Source organism: Onychostoma macrolepis, chromosome 19, assembly GCF_012432095.1.
Source record: "Onychostoma macrolepis isolate SWU-2019 chromosome 19, ASM1243209v1, whole genome shotgun sequence".
Taxonomy (NCBI): Eukaryota; Metazoa; Chordata; class Actinopteri; order Cypriniformes; family Cyprinidae; genus Onychostoma; species Onychostoma macrolepis.
This window is the reverse complement of record NC_081173.1, coordinates 6,570,496-6,586,672: the sequence shown is the minus strand read 5'-3', so window position 1 is coordinate 6,586,672 and position 16,177 is coordinate 6,570,496. Positions and strand designations below refer to the sequence as shown.

The window sequence follows — 16,177 nt, the reverse complement described above, 5'->3', positions numbered from 1 at the left end:
TCCCCCGTGACCAGATTTATGAGGCGAATTAAAAAACAAGCATGTTGGGGCTAAAAGTTCGGAGAATGGGCTGAGATCCCCAGTAGTAATCCAAGATTTTGTAATGAATAAGAGATCCAGCTCCCGCGAAGAGAAAAAGTTGTTAATAATAACAGTCTTATTTACCACTGATCTGGCATTTAACAATGCCATCCTAAGACACCTCAGACTGCCGTGCCCGGGAAAATGCACGAAGATGGTAAAACACACTCCTCCAACGGCAAAGGTAGCCAGGTATTGACATCAAAAACGGAGGAGGTGAGTGATGTGATCCATTTACTTCTTAAAACAGTAGATCGTTTGTACTAGGTTGTAAGCTTAAATGCGTTGATTTGTCATAGACCAGTAATGACAAAGCACACTGTGTTAAATAGGACGTAAAACAGAGTAAAACAAACAACTGAAGATTAGACCACGAGACCGACGGCAAGCCACATACACGGGGCACCGCCATCTTGAGATTCAGTGCTGCATCAATGGCATCAGCGCAAATGAAACTTGTAAAATGTTACCAAAACCTTGGTGCATTTAATATAAATTTTAACCTCATTGAGGAACTCAATGCGAGGGTCAATTAATTGATTGATAGTATGCTGAGAGTGAAGGGCGCATGTGCACGCAGCGACCGGCAGTGAGAGATTGGCGTCCACATGTTGGTGTTTATAATGTGTTTTTAAGTCTAAGTTAAAGGTTTTTAAGTCATTGTTTTTCGTATGTATGTATTTATGATTAAGTGCTCCCAGCTTCATTAATTTAAAATGGATATTTTTTGTCCTGCTGCTTTGTGGATTATCTTTTATCTGCTGCTTGTCCGCATCGTTAACGGGGCTTGTCAATCAAGGGCGGATACAGTACACCAGAGATGTGCTTTTGTAACTTAGTGATACGAACTTGGCTCGCGTACCGGATATCACCTTACAACTACCAGACTTTATATGGAGAGATGAATTCTCCGGGGCATCGCGGAAGAAGAGGAAACGGGGCAAACGAGGAGGCGTCAGACTACGCATGAGGAAACAACGGCTTGCCCGGATTCCTCTGCCCTCAGTGATAATGGGGAATGTCCAGTCACTGAGGAATAAAGTGGACGAACTCCATGGGTGCGTCCATTTTTAAAAGGATTTTAAAGACTGCTGCATCTTGGCTTTTACAGAGACATGGCTCACTAAGCATGATCAGGACAGCAATTTGTTCATTGATGGTTTTGGAGTGCCATTTCGTTTGGATCGAAAGTCTGAGGTGACGAGGAAAAGCCAAGGTGGTGGGGTATGTTTATATTTTAACAAACAATACTGCTATTCAGTAACTGTTCGAGAACGTGTTTGTACACCGAATGTTGAACTTTTATCAGTATCGTTATCAGTATCAGTATCTTTTTATCTGCCCCGTGAGTTTCCACAACTTTGTATGACTGTAGTGTACATACATCTGAAGGCAAATGCCATTTCAGCTGCCAACATTGTTTTTGATGTGGTACAAAAACTACAGTCGATTTCACCTGGTGCACCAAACTTTATATTAGGTGATTTTAACCATGTATCACTAAAAAAGACGCTTGTAAACTTTTATCAATATGTTTCGTGTCCCACAAGATGGGGCAAGACATTGGATCTTTGCTATGGGTCAGTAAAGGATGCCTATAAATCACTCCCATTACCTGCACTGGGCTCTGCGGATCATAATTGTGTACATTTATTGCCCACATACAAAACTGTTTTAAGGAGAGAGAAGGTGCAGATAAAGGACATTAAAGTCTGGGATGCTGAATCAGTGCTCTGCCTGCAGGAATGCTATGACTGTACAGACTGGAACATGTTTATACAATCCTCTGGTGATGATTTGGATCATCTCGGTGTAACATGTTCATATGTTGCTTTCTGTAAAGATATGATTATTCCCTGTAAGCGTGTTAAGGTGTACCCTAACAACAAACCATGGGTGACCAAATCTGCCAATCCAGCTTACAGGAAAAGAAACTTGCTTTTAAACAGGGAGTACCCTCTGATCTGCATATAGCCACTAAGGAACTAAAAATAGAAATTCAAAAAGCAAAACAGACTTACAAATATGAATTGGAGAACAAAATGGGACAGACTGACACTTGCCCCCAGTAAACGACAGAACTCCTTCCAAAATTTGGAAACAAATTGGGGTCCCCTGACGGAGACCACGTCCATCGGGAGGCCATGAATGCGAAAGACGTGATCAACGACAGTAACCGCTGTCTCCTTGGCAGAGGGTAATTTGGGCAAGGGAATGAAATGGGCCACCTTCGAGAACCGGTCCACTACGGTCAAAACGACCGTATTGCCCTGGGAGGGCAGTAACAAAATAGAGCGCGATGTGGGACCAGGGTCTCTAAGGGACAGACAGCAGTTGAAGTAACCCTTCCGGGGGTCGAAGGGTTACCACGAGCACAAACTGAGCAGGCCAAAACAAAATCTCGGATGTCACGAGCCATGAAACGCCACCAGAATCGCTGTTTAACAAGAAAGCTCATACGATTCACTCCTGGATGACAAACCACATTGGAACAGTGACCCCACCGAAAAACATCAGATCGTAATCTCCCCGGCACAAATAACCTACCCGGTGGGCACCCGGGCGGAGGCATTACCCATTCTAAGGCTGTGCGAACCCTCGATTCGACCTCCCATATGAGTGTAGAGACAACAAGTCTCTCAGGTATAATACACTCGGGAGAGGACGGACGCTCGGAATAATCAAAAATATGAGATAAAGCGTCGTGTTTGATGTTCTTGGAACCCGGACGGAAAGGGAAAAATCAAAAAGTGCCCACCGAGCCTGCCTGGAGTTAAGACGTTTAGCGGATCTAATATACTCGAGGTTCTTATGATCGGTCCAGACAATAAAGAGTACCCCTGAACCCTCTAATCAATGACGCCACTCTTCCAAGGCTAACTTGAATGCCAACAACTCTGTTACCAATCTTGTAATTGCATTCAGCAGACGATAAACGATGAGAAAAAAAGGCGCAAGGGTGCATCTTGTCGTCAGAGGAGGAGCGCTGGGAAAGAACCGCACCTACCCCCACCTCTGATGCATCGACCTCCACCACAAACTGACATGTAGAATCAGGGGCTATGAGAATGAGAGCTGAAACAAAGCGGCTCCATTAAAGGAGGTAGAGCTTTTTTCGCATTTGACTCACAAACTCTGAAATAGCCTTCCTGATGTTCAGGGTTCAGACACTCTCTCTGTTTAAATCTAGATTAAAGACACATCTCTTTACCCAAGCATTCATATTATGTATCTCATAACCTTGTACTTCAGTCATATCTGATCAAATGCACATTATCATTCTTTTGCTTGGGTTGAACTCGTCAATTTTGCTTAGTTGAAACAACAGCTACACTAATTTTGTCTCTATTTGCTTCTCTGTTTCTGCCATGGGATTGGCATCCCGAGGTAACTAGGAATTACACAAGCTTCAATCTGGATCCAGCCCTTACGAAGATCTGAGAACAGATGATGCCAACCCCTCAGAGGACCTCAGATGATGCCAACCCTGAACCAACATACAAAACTACCAACGTATAACTTATAATAATTTCTACCAACTGTTAATAATGTTCACCGTCTATTTGATTACATGTCATTAACTACTGTAACTGCATGATTTTTACTGTACATTTCTGCCATATGGACTCCAACTTGACATAGTCACCACTGATAAGCTACTACTAAATATAATGTAGAAACTTTAATTTTCTATAAAGCTACTTTGTAATGATTTGTATCGTGAAACAAATAAACTTGAATTGAACTGAATGGAGCAATACTTACTCAGCTTCTGCTTATGTTTGGGACTCAAGAGACAGATAGCGGTTTCACAGACGGACAAAGTCAAAGACATAGCTATGTGCAAAAATAAAACATACAGACATGGAAAAAGACTAGAGAGTTTGACTTCAACTGCAGCTGTATTTACTATAATAAATAAACAGAAAACACACGTCATTGATGTCATCTGTGAATCTGGCCACATGCATCGTCAACAGAGCTTATAGCCACTGCGGAGAAACTGTGAAGAATGAACCATACTGACTGCTCTCAAATCGCTCTCATTTAATGGTGTACATCATAGTGATGTTGCATCTACACCATGTCAAGTCAGAAAAAATTATATCCACTATGCATTGCTTCAAATCATAGGCTGATCAGTTTGTGCAGCACCACATATTAAGTATAGAACACATCTAGAAAAGCCTGTCAGGGGGGAACACTAACAGTCATAACAATGCATATCATTTGTAGCTTCTACAAATCTTTGACGCCCACAGCTACACAACCATCATATAAAATGAGCAGTTAGAGAGAAAACATTTCATTTTGATCTGCTCACCGGTGAATTCAGTGGTAAGAGATGGAAAATCATAAAAAAAAAAAAATCGGTAACACTTTACTATAAAGTGTCATTCATTAACATTACTTAATTGATTAATTAACATGAACGAACAATGAACACTACATTTATTACACTCTTTATTAATCTTTGTTAATGTTAGTTAATAAAAATAGTCGTTCATTGTTAGTTCATGTTAGTTCACAGTGCATTAACTAATGTTAACAAACACAACTTGTGATTTTAATAATGCATTAGTAAATGCTGAAATTAGCATTAACTAATATTAATAAATGCTGTGGAAGTATTGTTTATGCTTAGTTCATGTTAACTAATGTTGTTGACCAATGAACCTTATTGTAAAGTGTTACCAACAAATCATATGATTTTAAAGAAACCATTAGTGTTTTAAAGTACACACTTGTACTTTAAATGTTTTTAAAATAATATTGTTGATATAATCAATTTTATGAAGAAGTTTATTTTATGTAAAAATCTGACACCAATAATGACTTAACAGAAATGTTGAAATTTTCTTCTCTACCAACAGATCATGGGGCAGATGCAGATTTACCTTGTTGTTTTCTGGGCATTGCTTCTCATGACCGTTGCTGGAGAGGATGACATAGGCTCAGTAAAAGAGTGTGAGAATGCTCCCTTTGTTCCAGGACACAATCTCGCTGGAGAGGGATTTGATATTGTGACCCTGGAGCGAAAAGGTTCTTATGTGATCGATACAGAAATATGGGATTTAGGAAACGGCACTTGTAAATTGCGCAAAAACAAATACATGAATGGAATAAAACAGAAGCTACCAGCTGCAGTTGTAGATTGGAGGGCCTTGCCAAAGTGTTCAATGAAAGTCTCCAGTCAGATCTATGAATCAAGTGAAGCACTGGTCAATGATTCATCATCAGCAATCTCGGCCAGCTGGAAAAATGGTTTAGATTTCAAGGCAGGTGGAGCTGCATTTGGAAGCACTCATTCCTGGGAAGCAAGTTTTGCAATGAAAAAATCAAAAGCAGACAAATACAGTTTCACCAAACATGAAGTTGCATGCCATTTTTACAGGTTGTTTTTCTTCACTCATACTATTAAAAAAAAAAGAAACTATGAAATAAAATGAAAATTAATTTAAAACATGAATTGCAAATTGTTCTTTCTTTGATCCAACGAAATTTAAATGTGTTTACTATTTCTTTATAGATATCGTGTAGCTGCAAAGCCCCCTCTTCAAGCAGAGTTTCTTGAAGCGATCAAATCACTCCCTGCATCCTACGATCCAGACGCCTACCGCAACCTGATCTCAACATATGGCACTCACTATACCACAAGTGTCAAGTTAGGAGGGCAAATGAAAGCCATAACAGCCATCAAAAGCTGTGAGGCAACATTGAGTGGCCTTACAGACGCTGCAGTGAAAGACTGTTTGGATGTAGAAGCCTCTGGTTCACACAAAGGAGCAACTATGACGGCAGAGACACATTTTTGTCAAGAACAAAAAAAGAAGATGCACACAGATGAAAAGTTCAGCTCCATGTTCAATGATCGTAAAATGGAAATTATTGGAGGAGACAAAAATGGAGAAGATCAACTTTTTTCATCACACCCAAATTCCCTTAAAAAATGGGTCGAGTCTTTGAAGAATCTCCCTGAAGTTGTGCATTACTCTCTGAAACCCCTCCATTTCTTACTGACTGCTAAACACCCTGCAAGGAAAGGACTGAAGAAAGCTGTTGAAAAATACATCATTCAAAATGCCCTCATGAAGGTTTGCTCTGAGCCTTGCAAGATTGGCAGGAAGTGCAGCCCAAGAGACCGATGTGCTTGTGTTTGTGAAAGTAGTCAAGTTATAAAGTCTAACTGCTGTCCAGCTGCAAGAGGACTTGCGACCCTGAAAGTCCACAATCTCAGAGCCAAAGGTCTGTACGGAGATACATTTACACAAACAGATGGCACTGTAACTGTTGCATATGATCACATAACCAGGCGCACTCAGACTATAAATGATAATGACAATCCACGTTGGCCAGAAAGATTTGAGTTTGGTCCCATTAAGATCAGAATGGCTAATAAAATAACTTTTACAGTATATGATGCAGACAGCTCCTGGAACAGTGATTTCCTTGGTAAATGTTATTTTCCTCTTAGAAGTGGAGTTGTGCGTGATGCTTGTGCTTTTAAATATGGCACATTCTATTTTATCTATGAAGTGAAATGTGCTCCCAGTCTACAGGGCCCTCAGTGTAATGAATATAGACCTTCTCCAATGGCTGCCCCTCTGGCTGATATTTTCAGCTCAAGAAATGGTGTTCTGGTTAAAGACCTGCCGAGGCTTGAATTAGCTCTCAATAACTCAGATAAGTTCAATTTCAAGAGTGCTTTTGAAAAGATGATGATGCTGTGACCTGAATTTTGAATCCCTCCTTTATGCATGAAGCCTAACAGCACCTAAACTGCACTTTCATCTGCCAGAAAAAAAGTGTATCTGTAACCTTTGCTTACTTATATTCCCATTTCCTTTCTGCATTCTTGCATTAATAAAGCATTCATAAAGACATATCTATGTGTGTGTGTGTGTGTTTACAAAATACAAAAGCTACAGGCAGTGCTGCCCCTGCCCCATTTGACAACATAGATGAGAAACCCCACCCTCATCACTAATTGAGCAAATTTACATACTTTTTAAACTCACATTTGCTGATGGAAATTTAATTTGGGTCCTTTGCATTAGTTAACCAGGAAGTCAAGTTTCAGCTGATTGCCTTTGACAGTTAGCCCTTGCTATAAATACACCATTATGCATGTGTTAATCCAAAGATGGCCATGCAAAAGTACTATTCTGAAAATCCATACAAATATAAAATGCAAAAAAATGCATTATATTACATTATATTTTAGGGAGAGCGGTTGTCAAAGAGGGGGCGATGCACTGGCCATTTATCCAGGGGGCCTCCCTGCCTCTTCCTGAGATGCTAATACAAGTTCCAGCATAATAATAGTGATAAAACTATTATTTAGAAGCAATTGGAATGCTAACATATGACTCTCTTCAAATATTTTCAATTTAAAACTGAAATGCAAGTAGTTCATGTAAGGGAAACAGGGCAATTTAGCTCAAAGGGAATCATTTATGATTTTATAGGGAATTTGAACAGAATCGCTGTTCTGCGGCTGATCAATGAGTCGGCCAGCGATTCACTGAACGAGCCATATTACATAAATTCTGCACTGGATATTAAAATCCAAAATATAGTGAAAACAGTATTAAATAGCACAGTAACAAGATCGGCAGTTTAAGACATTAACTTGTAAGCACAAAACACAAGATACTTCTCTTTTCAATATAAATAAGACTTTATTGGATACATCTAAGACATGTAAACTAATCTAACACATAAACACACGCGCTCACACATTCATACACATTGCAGAAAGAGAGAAAGTGAGGAAAAAATGAGTTTAAGAGAATGAAAATGTGAAATCCCAAGTTTATAGCAATATGTGCAATTGCATATAGACCTGAACAACCATCAATCACTTAATTAACCCTTGCATTGAGTTTCTCAATGAGGCTAAAATTTATATTAAATGCAGCTAGAATCTGGAGTTTGTAGTTGTGTTGCCTTTGTGTTAAGGGATTCCCTTTTGCTGTCATCTTTGCAGAAAGGGGGTTTCCCAAGTTGCTGATTAGCTGAAGTTCAGTAGTTGTTGACTTGTCTTGGGAAGCTAATGGTTGGGCATTGGCTAGTCTTGTGTAACTAAACCTTCAAACTGACGGCTGAAGGTCTGGAATAGATGGCAGCTTTCATTGGCCAAGCTTTTCATTGAGGCCATTTGACCGAAATGTCAAACAACCAATCACAGTTCGTTTCATTCAGCGTCAAGTTTCGGGGCGTGGAAATGATACAAACACACAATAACACAATAACAAACCAGTGTCTGAAACTCTTGGATGTATTTTAAAGATTCTATGCCGCGAACTTTAAATATTTTACATACTTCTGAAAATCCAGCGTTTAGTTGACCCTGATAAGCGTTCGTCGTCATATTTGTAAAGACAACAGCTTTCTTCTTTCGTGGGGGGGTTTGGCACCACAGCATTTTTGTTTCCAGGTGGAACGTTAAAGAATGCAACACACACGTCTCCCGGAAATCCTGTATAATTCAACCAGCCAGATGATGACTTCGACATTCCTGAAGTGTTTCCAGATAAGTGTGCCATATGCATCAAACGTTTAGCCAATGGTTCGTGGGTGTGACATCTGAGGCTGAGACTAGGCGTTGGCTAACGAATGGTTTCAGAGTCAGTTGCTGGTTGAAGTTTGAAGCGGGTGCAGTTGGAGCTGGACCTTTCGGCAAACTTAACTTAGAACTCGAAACTCTCAATGGAAAGAAAAGAAACTAAAGTAAAAGAATAAAAGGATGTAACGAGACTAGGTGTTTTTTCTTCTCATCGTGGTGTTAAGTAGCAGCTGGCATGTAGGCCAGAGCACGCTGGAATGGCGCTTAAAGAATTCACAGGCAAACAGCAGTGGCAAAAGCAATGACTAAAAAGCATGGTTTGATGGTGTCCTGAGTTTTTAACTGGGCTTTTGGACACATCCCAAAATGGTGTGTTGACCAATTAGATACTGTCTTAGCTCGGGGTGTTGCTCTGTTTCTCATCCCAATAAATAAATCAACATGTTATCTGGTCAGTCACATGGTCCGAACTATCCCGCTCTTGCAGAGTATAATTTTGGACATGATTTCTATAACCAGAATATGATACATTTGACAAAGTGTTGATTGAAAGAAATAATAGTTATTAAAAAGATGTGATTAGGACATGAAAGTCAAAAGTGTGGGTTACATACATAATATGGAGTTATGCATAGAAATGATTAGTTGCTCAGAGATCCTTTTAAGATGATTTTAGGTGCATCTACAAAGTTTCTGTGCCATTCTGTGGGCGTGAGAATGTGTTCTGAGTAACAAAGGTCAAAAAGGGTTTAGAAGGAATTTCAGTCTGGTCTTGTCACGGTTCATAGAATCACTGTCTCATCCTTGCTTGTCTGTTGTTGTGTGCTGCGTGAGTGGGTGTGTCCGAGCTCGTGATTACGGGCTGATCAGTCCCAGCTGAGGCTCATTACTGGGGCTATTTAAGATCAGCTAATGCTCCTCTCTTTGTCAGATCCTCAGAGTTTCTCTGTGTTCCTGTCCTGCATGTTCTGTCTCCTGTCTCTGCCCTGGCTTCAAAGGATTCCACAGCTGGACTTGGCTGCCCATTGCATCCCTGCGCCTGTCTTCCATCTACACTGTGCACGAGTTCTGTTCCAACTAGTGACTTTGCTTGTACTCTCAATAAACTGTTGTATATCCACAATTGAATCCTTTCTCTTGATTCCATAACAGGTCTTTGTCCTGCAAGTTGGGGGAAGTCAATCTGAGGAAGCTCATGATTTCTATCATGGATTCACATGTGATGATCATACTGTGCATCTCCTTGACCATAAATCTTGGTTACTTGCCCCAAATTTGACAATGTCCTTCCTGAGTTGGGATTATCAATAAGCGTTCTTTGTGTCAATGTTGTAAACTGTTCTGTGAAAGAGGCTTGTTTCAGACTCATGGTGCTAGGAATCTGATGTATGACAACCTGTTTTCTTGGGCCTCTTTGCAGAATTTCGGCTCCTCGTGTTTTGATGTTCTGATCGAATCTTAAATTGTCTGATTCACTCTTATATCCTATATTCATGTTAGGAATACCTGACAACGGGCCATTGAATTAATTAAAAATAATGCAGACCCGAGGTGGAAATGCAGCCAAAATGCAAAGCAATAATTCTATGGGCTGGAATTAATCATTCTGCTTATACAAATGTACATAGTATTTCAACACTGTAAAAAATCCAATTAACAAAATGTTGGAAGTGCAAAAATATTTAAGTTGAACAAATTTTATTGCTTGGTTTTAGTTGAGAAGACATATTATATTAAGTTTGCACAAATATTAAAAACATTAAATGAATGGTTATTTTCAAATCCAGTCAACATTCAGAATGCTAAATGTTGACTAAACTAATAAAAATAAATCCAGCCAACACTGGGATCATTCTGCACATGACTTGTCAAGTTCACGCGTCAGGTAAGTTGCACTAAATAAATGTTGTTTTTTAGACTCAAATTAAGGAGAAAATCATGCAACATATTTGATTTTTTGAGTGGACATTTAGAAAGTGTTTTATGAGTTGTATATCCAAAGAAAAGTGGATATAAGACAGTGTATGTCAAGTTCAGGCGTGACGGCATCTAGTAAGTCATTAACACTGAATAAATATTTTTACTTAACGTTAGACTGAATTTATCAAAATGTTTATTTAAAAGGTGTAAATGTTTTATTTAAAACATATGTATTTATACACAAACGTACAACATATATAAAAACATAGAATAAGCGTTGTATCATACAGTGGTGTGAAAAAGTGTTGGCCCCCTTCCTGATTTATTTATTTTTTTTGCATGTTTGTCACACTTTAATGTTTCAGATCATCAAACAAATTAAAATATTAATCAAAGATAACACAAGTAAACACAACATGCAGTTTTTAAATGAAGTTTTTTATTATGAAGGGAAAACAAAATCCAAACCCACATGGCCCTGTGTGAAAAAGTGCTTGCCCTTTGCAGCAACAACTGCAATCAAGCGTTTGTGATAACTTGCAATGAGTCTGTTACAGCGCTGTGGAGGAATTTTGGCCCACTCATCTTGTTGTAATTCAGCCACATTGGAGGGTTTTCGAGCATGAACCGCCTTTTTAAGGTCATGCCACAGCATCTCAATAGGATTCAGGACAGGACTTTGACTAGGCCACTCCAAAGTCTTCATTTAGTTTTTCTTCAGCCATTCAGAGGTGGACTTGCTGGTGTGTTTTGGATCATTGTCCTGCTGCAGAACCCAAGTTTGCTTCAGCTTGAGGTCACAAACTGATGGCCGGACATTCTCCTTCAGGATTTTCTGATAGAGTGCAGAATTCATGGTTTCATCAATTATGGCAAGTCATCCAGGTTCTGAAGCTGCAAAGCAGCCTCAGACCATCACACTACCACCACGTTTGACTGTTGGTATGATGTTCTTTTTATGAAATGCTGTATTGGTTTTACGCCAGATGTACAGGGACACACCTTCCAAAAATTTCAACTTTTGTCGCATCAGTCCACAGAATATTTGCCCAAAAGTCTTGGGGATAATCAAGATATTTTTTGGCAAATGTGAGAGGAGCCTGTGTGTTCTTTTTGGTCAGCAGTGGCTTTTGCCTCGGAACTCTCCCATGGATGCTGTTTTTGCCCAGTCTCTTTCTTATTGTTGAATCATGAACACTGACCTTAATTGAGGCAAGTGAGGCCTGCAGTTCTTTAGATGTTGTTCTGGGTTCTTTTATGACCTCCTGGATGAGTCGTTGTTGTGCTCTTGTTGTAATTTTTGTAGGCCGGCCACTCCTGGGAAGGTTTACCACTGTTCCAAGTTTTCTCCATTTCTGGATAGTGGCTCTGACGATGGTTTGCTGGAGTCCCAAAGCCTTAGAAATGGCTTTATAACCCTTTCCAGACTGATACATGTAAACTATTTTGTTTCTCATCTGTTTATGAATTTCTTAAGATCGCGGAATGATGTGTTGCTCTTTAAACATGCTTCACTTTGTCAGACAGGTTCTATTTAAGTGATTTCTTGATTCAACAGGTCTGGCAGTAATCAGGCCTGGGTTTGGCTAGTGAAATTTAACTCAGCTTTCTAAAATAATGTGGTTAATCACAGTTCTATCATGATTTAATAGGAGGGGGCAATTAATTTTTCACACAGGGCCAGGTAGGTTTGGACAGCTTTTTTCACTCATCATTTCAATCATCATTTAAAAACTGCATTTTGTATTTACTTGCATTATCTTTGTGTAATATTACAATTTGTTTGATGATCTGAATCTTTTAAGTGTGACAAATATGCAAAAAAATTAAAAATCAAAAATGGGGCCAACACTTTTTCACACCACTGTATGTCTGAGGGAAATTTAAGTGAAGATAATTATTTCACCTTTTTTAATCCATAAAACACTTAATATCAAAAGCTGTATTGCTATAGTGAATTTTAGCTAATTTTGGCATGTTGTATGATATTTTTGTGTTTCCGTGACGTGAAAAGTATTATGCTTAATACGACTAAGGATAACCCAGAGCCATAGAGAGACAGATGGAATATAGTTGCGACATAGACATAGTTGCGACAACGGAAGTCCAAAACGCTTGATCGTCAGGTGATTCACATATACTCTAAATAGTTCCAGGAAGTGCTTGGCGGGCAATTCAAGTATAGTACTAGAGAGACAGAACTGCGATTTTTGGTAATTAGTAATCAATACAGATTACAGAAAACATCTTCTGATGCACAACTTTGGACACATCATCAGTGTTGTTTCCAGGAGTCACTGGGTGTTTCGGGTCTTACAACAGACACCCTCGTCCTGGTGACCCGACCAAGCATGATCAGACCCCGGCCTGTGTCCAAGTGGCATTCTACTGCCCCCACTGCTCACCCCTCTTCAACCAGAGCCATCTGGAAGCTTTTTCTGCTGCCTCCACGTTGTTGCCTATGGCTCTTCTTCGGTTAGCACCTGTTATGCCCAGCGTGCCATAAGCCTTTGTCTCAGGGAGTGACTGGCAAATCCCCTGCTGCCCACCTCTACTGGCAAACAGCTGGTCCTCCATCCATTCCTCCGGCAATCCTCCACCAGTTCTTGGTATTTCTCCCTCTTCCTCTCTTGAGCCTCCTCCACCCTCTCCTCCCAGGGCACTGTCAGCTCCAGCAAGATCAGTTGTTTTGTGGCCTAAGAGACCAAGATGATGTCAGGTCTCAATTTGGACTGGGTAATGCGTGTTGGAATTTTCAGCTGCCTTTCCAGGTCAACTGTCATTACCCAGTCCCGGGCTGTGGAGAGCAAACCTATAGAGCAGTTTTTCAATACTTTCTCTGGCTTTTGTCCTTCCCTGATGAAGTGAATGGCCTTGGCTGTAGTTTGGATATGTCGGCTGTCCTTGATCCCCTTGCTGATTGCCTCCGCGATGGATTTGAGGACCTGGTCGTGCCTCCATCGATACTGGCCCTCACCCAGCGCCTTGGAGCAGCTGCTCAGGATGTGTTCTAATGTCCCTACTTTGGAACAAAGGGGGCATGCAGGTGTTTCTATCTTTCCCCATGTGCACAGGTTGGATGGACTTGGGAGGACATCATAGACCCCCGGATCAAGAACTTGATTCTCTGGGGATTCCACTTCCAAATGTCCCTCCAAGTGTTACTCCGCTCCATCGCCTGCTCCCACTTCATCTAGGCGCCTTGCTGCCGCATGGCCACTGCTCTGCTGGTTCGCTCTTCCTCGACTGAAGCTTGCACCTCCTCCTGTACCAGCCTCTGCCTCTCCTTTCCGCTGGCAGAGTCATATCGGGTTGCTCTTAGGCTCCCAAATCCAGCTCTGCCTTGCGCCACTGTTCCCAGGATGGCCTTGTGCTTCAGCCGAGTCTCTGCTTGCTGGACTGCCTCGGCTGCCCTCCACTTCCTTCCTGTCCTCACAACAATCCCTGCGCCGGACACTTTGGCATCTCTGGATCCAGAGTACTGCAGATGTTCCCGTGCCCGTGCAACGATGAACTCCTCCCTGACTGAGCTAAAAGGGAGCCTGAGCTTGTTGGTGTTCCCATATAGCCCGATGTTACTCAGGCTGCGCGGTAGACCCAGCCATCTGCGCAGATAGCTGCTCACTTTCTGCTCAAAACCTTCTACCACGGTCATGGGGACCTCATAGATCAGCAGAGGCCAGAGGATTCTTGGGAGGATTCCATGCTGGTAGACCCAGGCCTTGAATCTTCCAGGGAGCCCAGATTTATCCACTGTTCTCAACCATCCATCCAGGTCAGCACCGGCTGCCTTGATGGAATCTCTGTCACTCAGCCTGCAGTTAAAGACCTTCCCAAGGCTCTTCACTGGACTCTCAGTGACTGACGGGATCTGGTATTCTCCCAGCCTGAAGCGGAATCTGTCTGTAACCTTCCCCTTCTTTAGAACCAAGGACCTGGACTTTGCAGGTTTGAAGCTCATGCGTGCCCATGACATGAGTCTCTCCAACCCCTGAAGAATCCACCTGGCTCCTGGTACCGCCGTTGTCATCACTGTGAGATCGTCCATGAAGGCTCTTATGGGAGGTTGCCTTACTCCAGACTTGCTGAGGGGACCTCTGCACTCTGTTTCAGCTGCCTTGACCAGCATATTCATTGACAGCGCAAATAGGGTCACTGAGATGGTACAGCCAGTGATTATCCCCACCTCCAGCTGATGCCAGTCAGATGTTAGCTGGCCAGTAGAGACTCTCAAGCTGAACTTGCTGCAATAGTCCAGGATGAGACCTTTCACCTTCTGCGGTACATGATGTTTCTCCTGTGCGACCTCCACCAGCATATGGGGTATTGAGCCATAGGCATTGGTGAGGTCCAACCACAGCACTGCCAGGTCCCCTCTACCTTCTCTTGCTTCCCTGATGAGCTGGGTTACCACGCCCGTGTGTTCCAGACAACCAAGAACTCCTGGTATACCTCCCTTTTGCACAGACGTATCGATGTACTTATTGCTCAACAGGAAGTTGGAGAGCCTCTTAGCCACGATGCTAAAGAAGATTTTACGCTCCACACTAAGCAAAGAGATGACCCGAAACTGATCGATATCCTCAGACTTCTCCTCTTTTGGTATGCACACACCCTCAGCATACCTCCATTGCTGGGCAATCTTCCCTTTCCTCCAGATCACCCTCAGGACCCTCCACAGCCGATATAGTAGCTTTGGGCAGTTCTTATACACCTTGTAGGGCACTCCACTTGGGCCTGGTGCTGAGCTCGATCTTGCTCTCCTCACCACTTCCTCCACTTCCCTTAGGCGGGGCTCCTTCAGGTCAAAGTCTAAAGAAGGCTCTGGTGGTGTTATCAGCACATCGCATGGACCCAGCGGTTGTTCTCTGATGGAGTCACTATAGGTGGCCTTAAGGTGATCGTTTATGGCATCCTTGGAGCATGTGAGGCGGCCAGCCCTCTTTTGGCCAAGGAGCTGCTTGGTCAGCTTAAATGGATTGGCCAAGAATGCTGCCCTCTTCCTGGCTCTCTCCTTCCGCCTCCTTCTGTGGAACTCTGCCCTCCGTAAGGTCAAGAGTTGTTTCCTTAAGATTGCTCTCAGGTCCGCTAGGCCGGCTCTCTCGACTTCCCCCCCTAACTTGTATTGCCTCTTTAGCAGCCTGAGTTCTTCCCTGAGGCACTGGATTTTCCTTGCTCTATGGCTTGGAGCATATGCCAATGGAGCAGGCTTGGATGCCTCGATTCCAAATCGCTCAGCTGCAATGTTCACTATGAGGGTAGTCATCGTTCTCAATCGGTGGTCCACATCCCCCTTTACTGTTACTTCCAGGACCTGACTTACATCTTCATCAAATTGTTGCCACTCAGCTCTCTTGGAGGATTTGGGCCATTGGATCCTTGGCTGGACCAAAGGGGCACAGCCAGTTGTCATGGCTGCAGTTTGCTGGCTTTGGAGGCCGTGTGGGTTGCCAAGAGATGCTGCCTCTTGGGTTATAGTGGCAAGTGAGCTGCTGGCAGCAGGTTTTGGCGACACTAGGAGGCTCTGGGCACTGTGGGTTGCCTCCGGGCCTGGCTCCTCCTGCGTCTTACCAGAAGTCACTTCTGTGCGTTGTGTCGTTGTTTCCG

The 16,177-nt window shown here is 42.3% G+C and overlaps 1 protein-coding gene and 1 pseudogene across 1 annotated transcript; one reads left to right on the top strand and one right to left on the bottom strand.

Annotated features, from left to right (window-relative positions):
• Positions 1 to 4,406: 4,406 nt before the first annotated feature.
• LOC131525729 (perforin-1-like) lies at positions 4,407 to 6,874 on the top strand. Its single transcript, XM_058753639.1, has 3 exons — positions 4,407 to 4,419; positions 4,956 to 5,476; positions 5,612 to 6,874. Exons 2-3 carry the CDS (start codon positions 4,959 to 4,961, stop codon positions 6,810 to 6,812), a joined length of 1,719 nt encoding a protein of 572 aa, XP_058609622.1. The 5' UTR covers positions 4,407 to 4,419; positions 4,956 to 4,958; the 3' UTR covers positions 6,813 to 6,874.
• Positions 6,875 to 12,955: 6,081 nt separating this feature from the next.
• On the bottom strand, positions 12,956 to 15,836 carry LOC131525714 (uncharacterized; annotated as a pseudogene).
• Positions 15,837 to 16,177: the final 341 nt, after the last annotated feature.

What these genes read in the sequence shown, in the direction of transcription:
- LOC131525729 (XM_058753639.1), top strand. Translation starts at nt 4,959, where the DNA reads ATGGGGCAGATGCAGATTTACCTTGTTGTTTTCTGGGCATTGCTTCTC. An exon ending in GTTGCATGCCATTTTTACAG is followed by an intron (nt 5,477 to 5,611) that starts GTTGTTTTTCTT and finishes ATTTCTTTATAG; the next exon opens with ATATCGTGTAGCTGCAAAGC.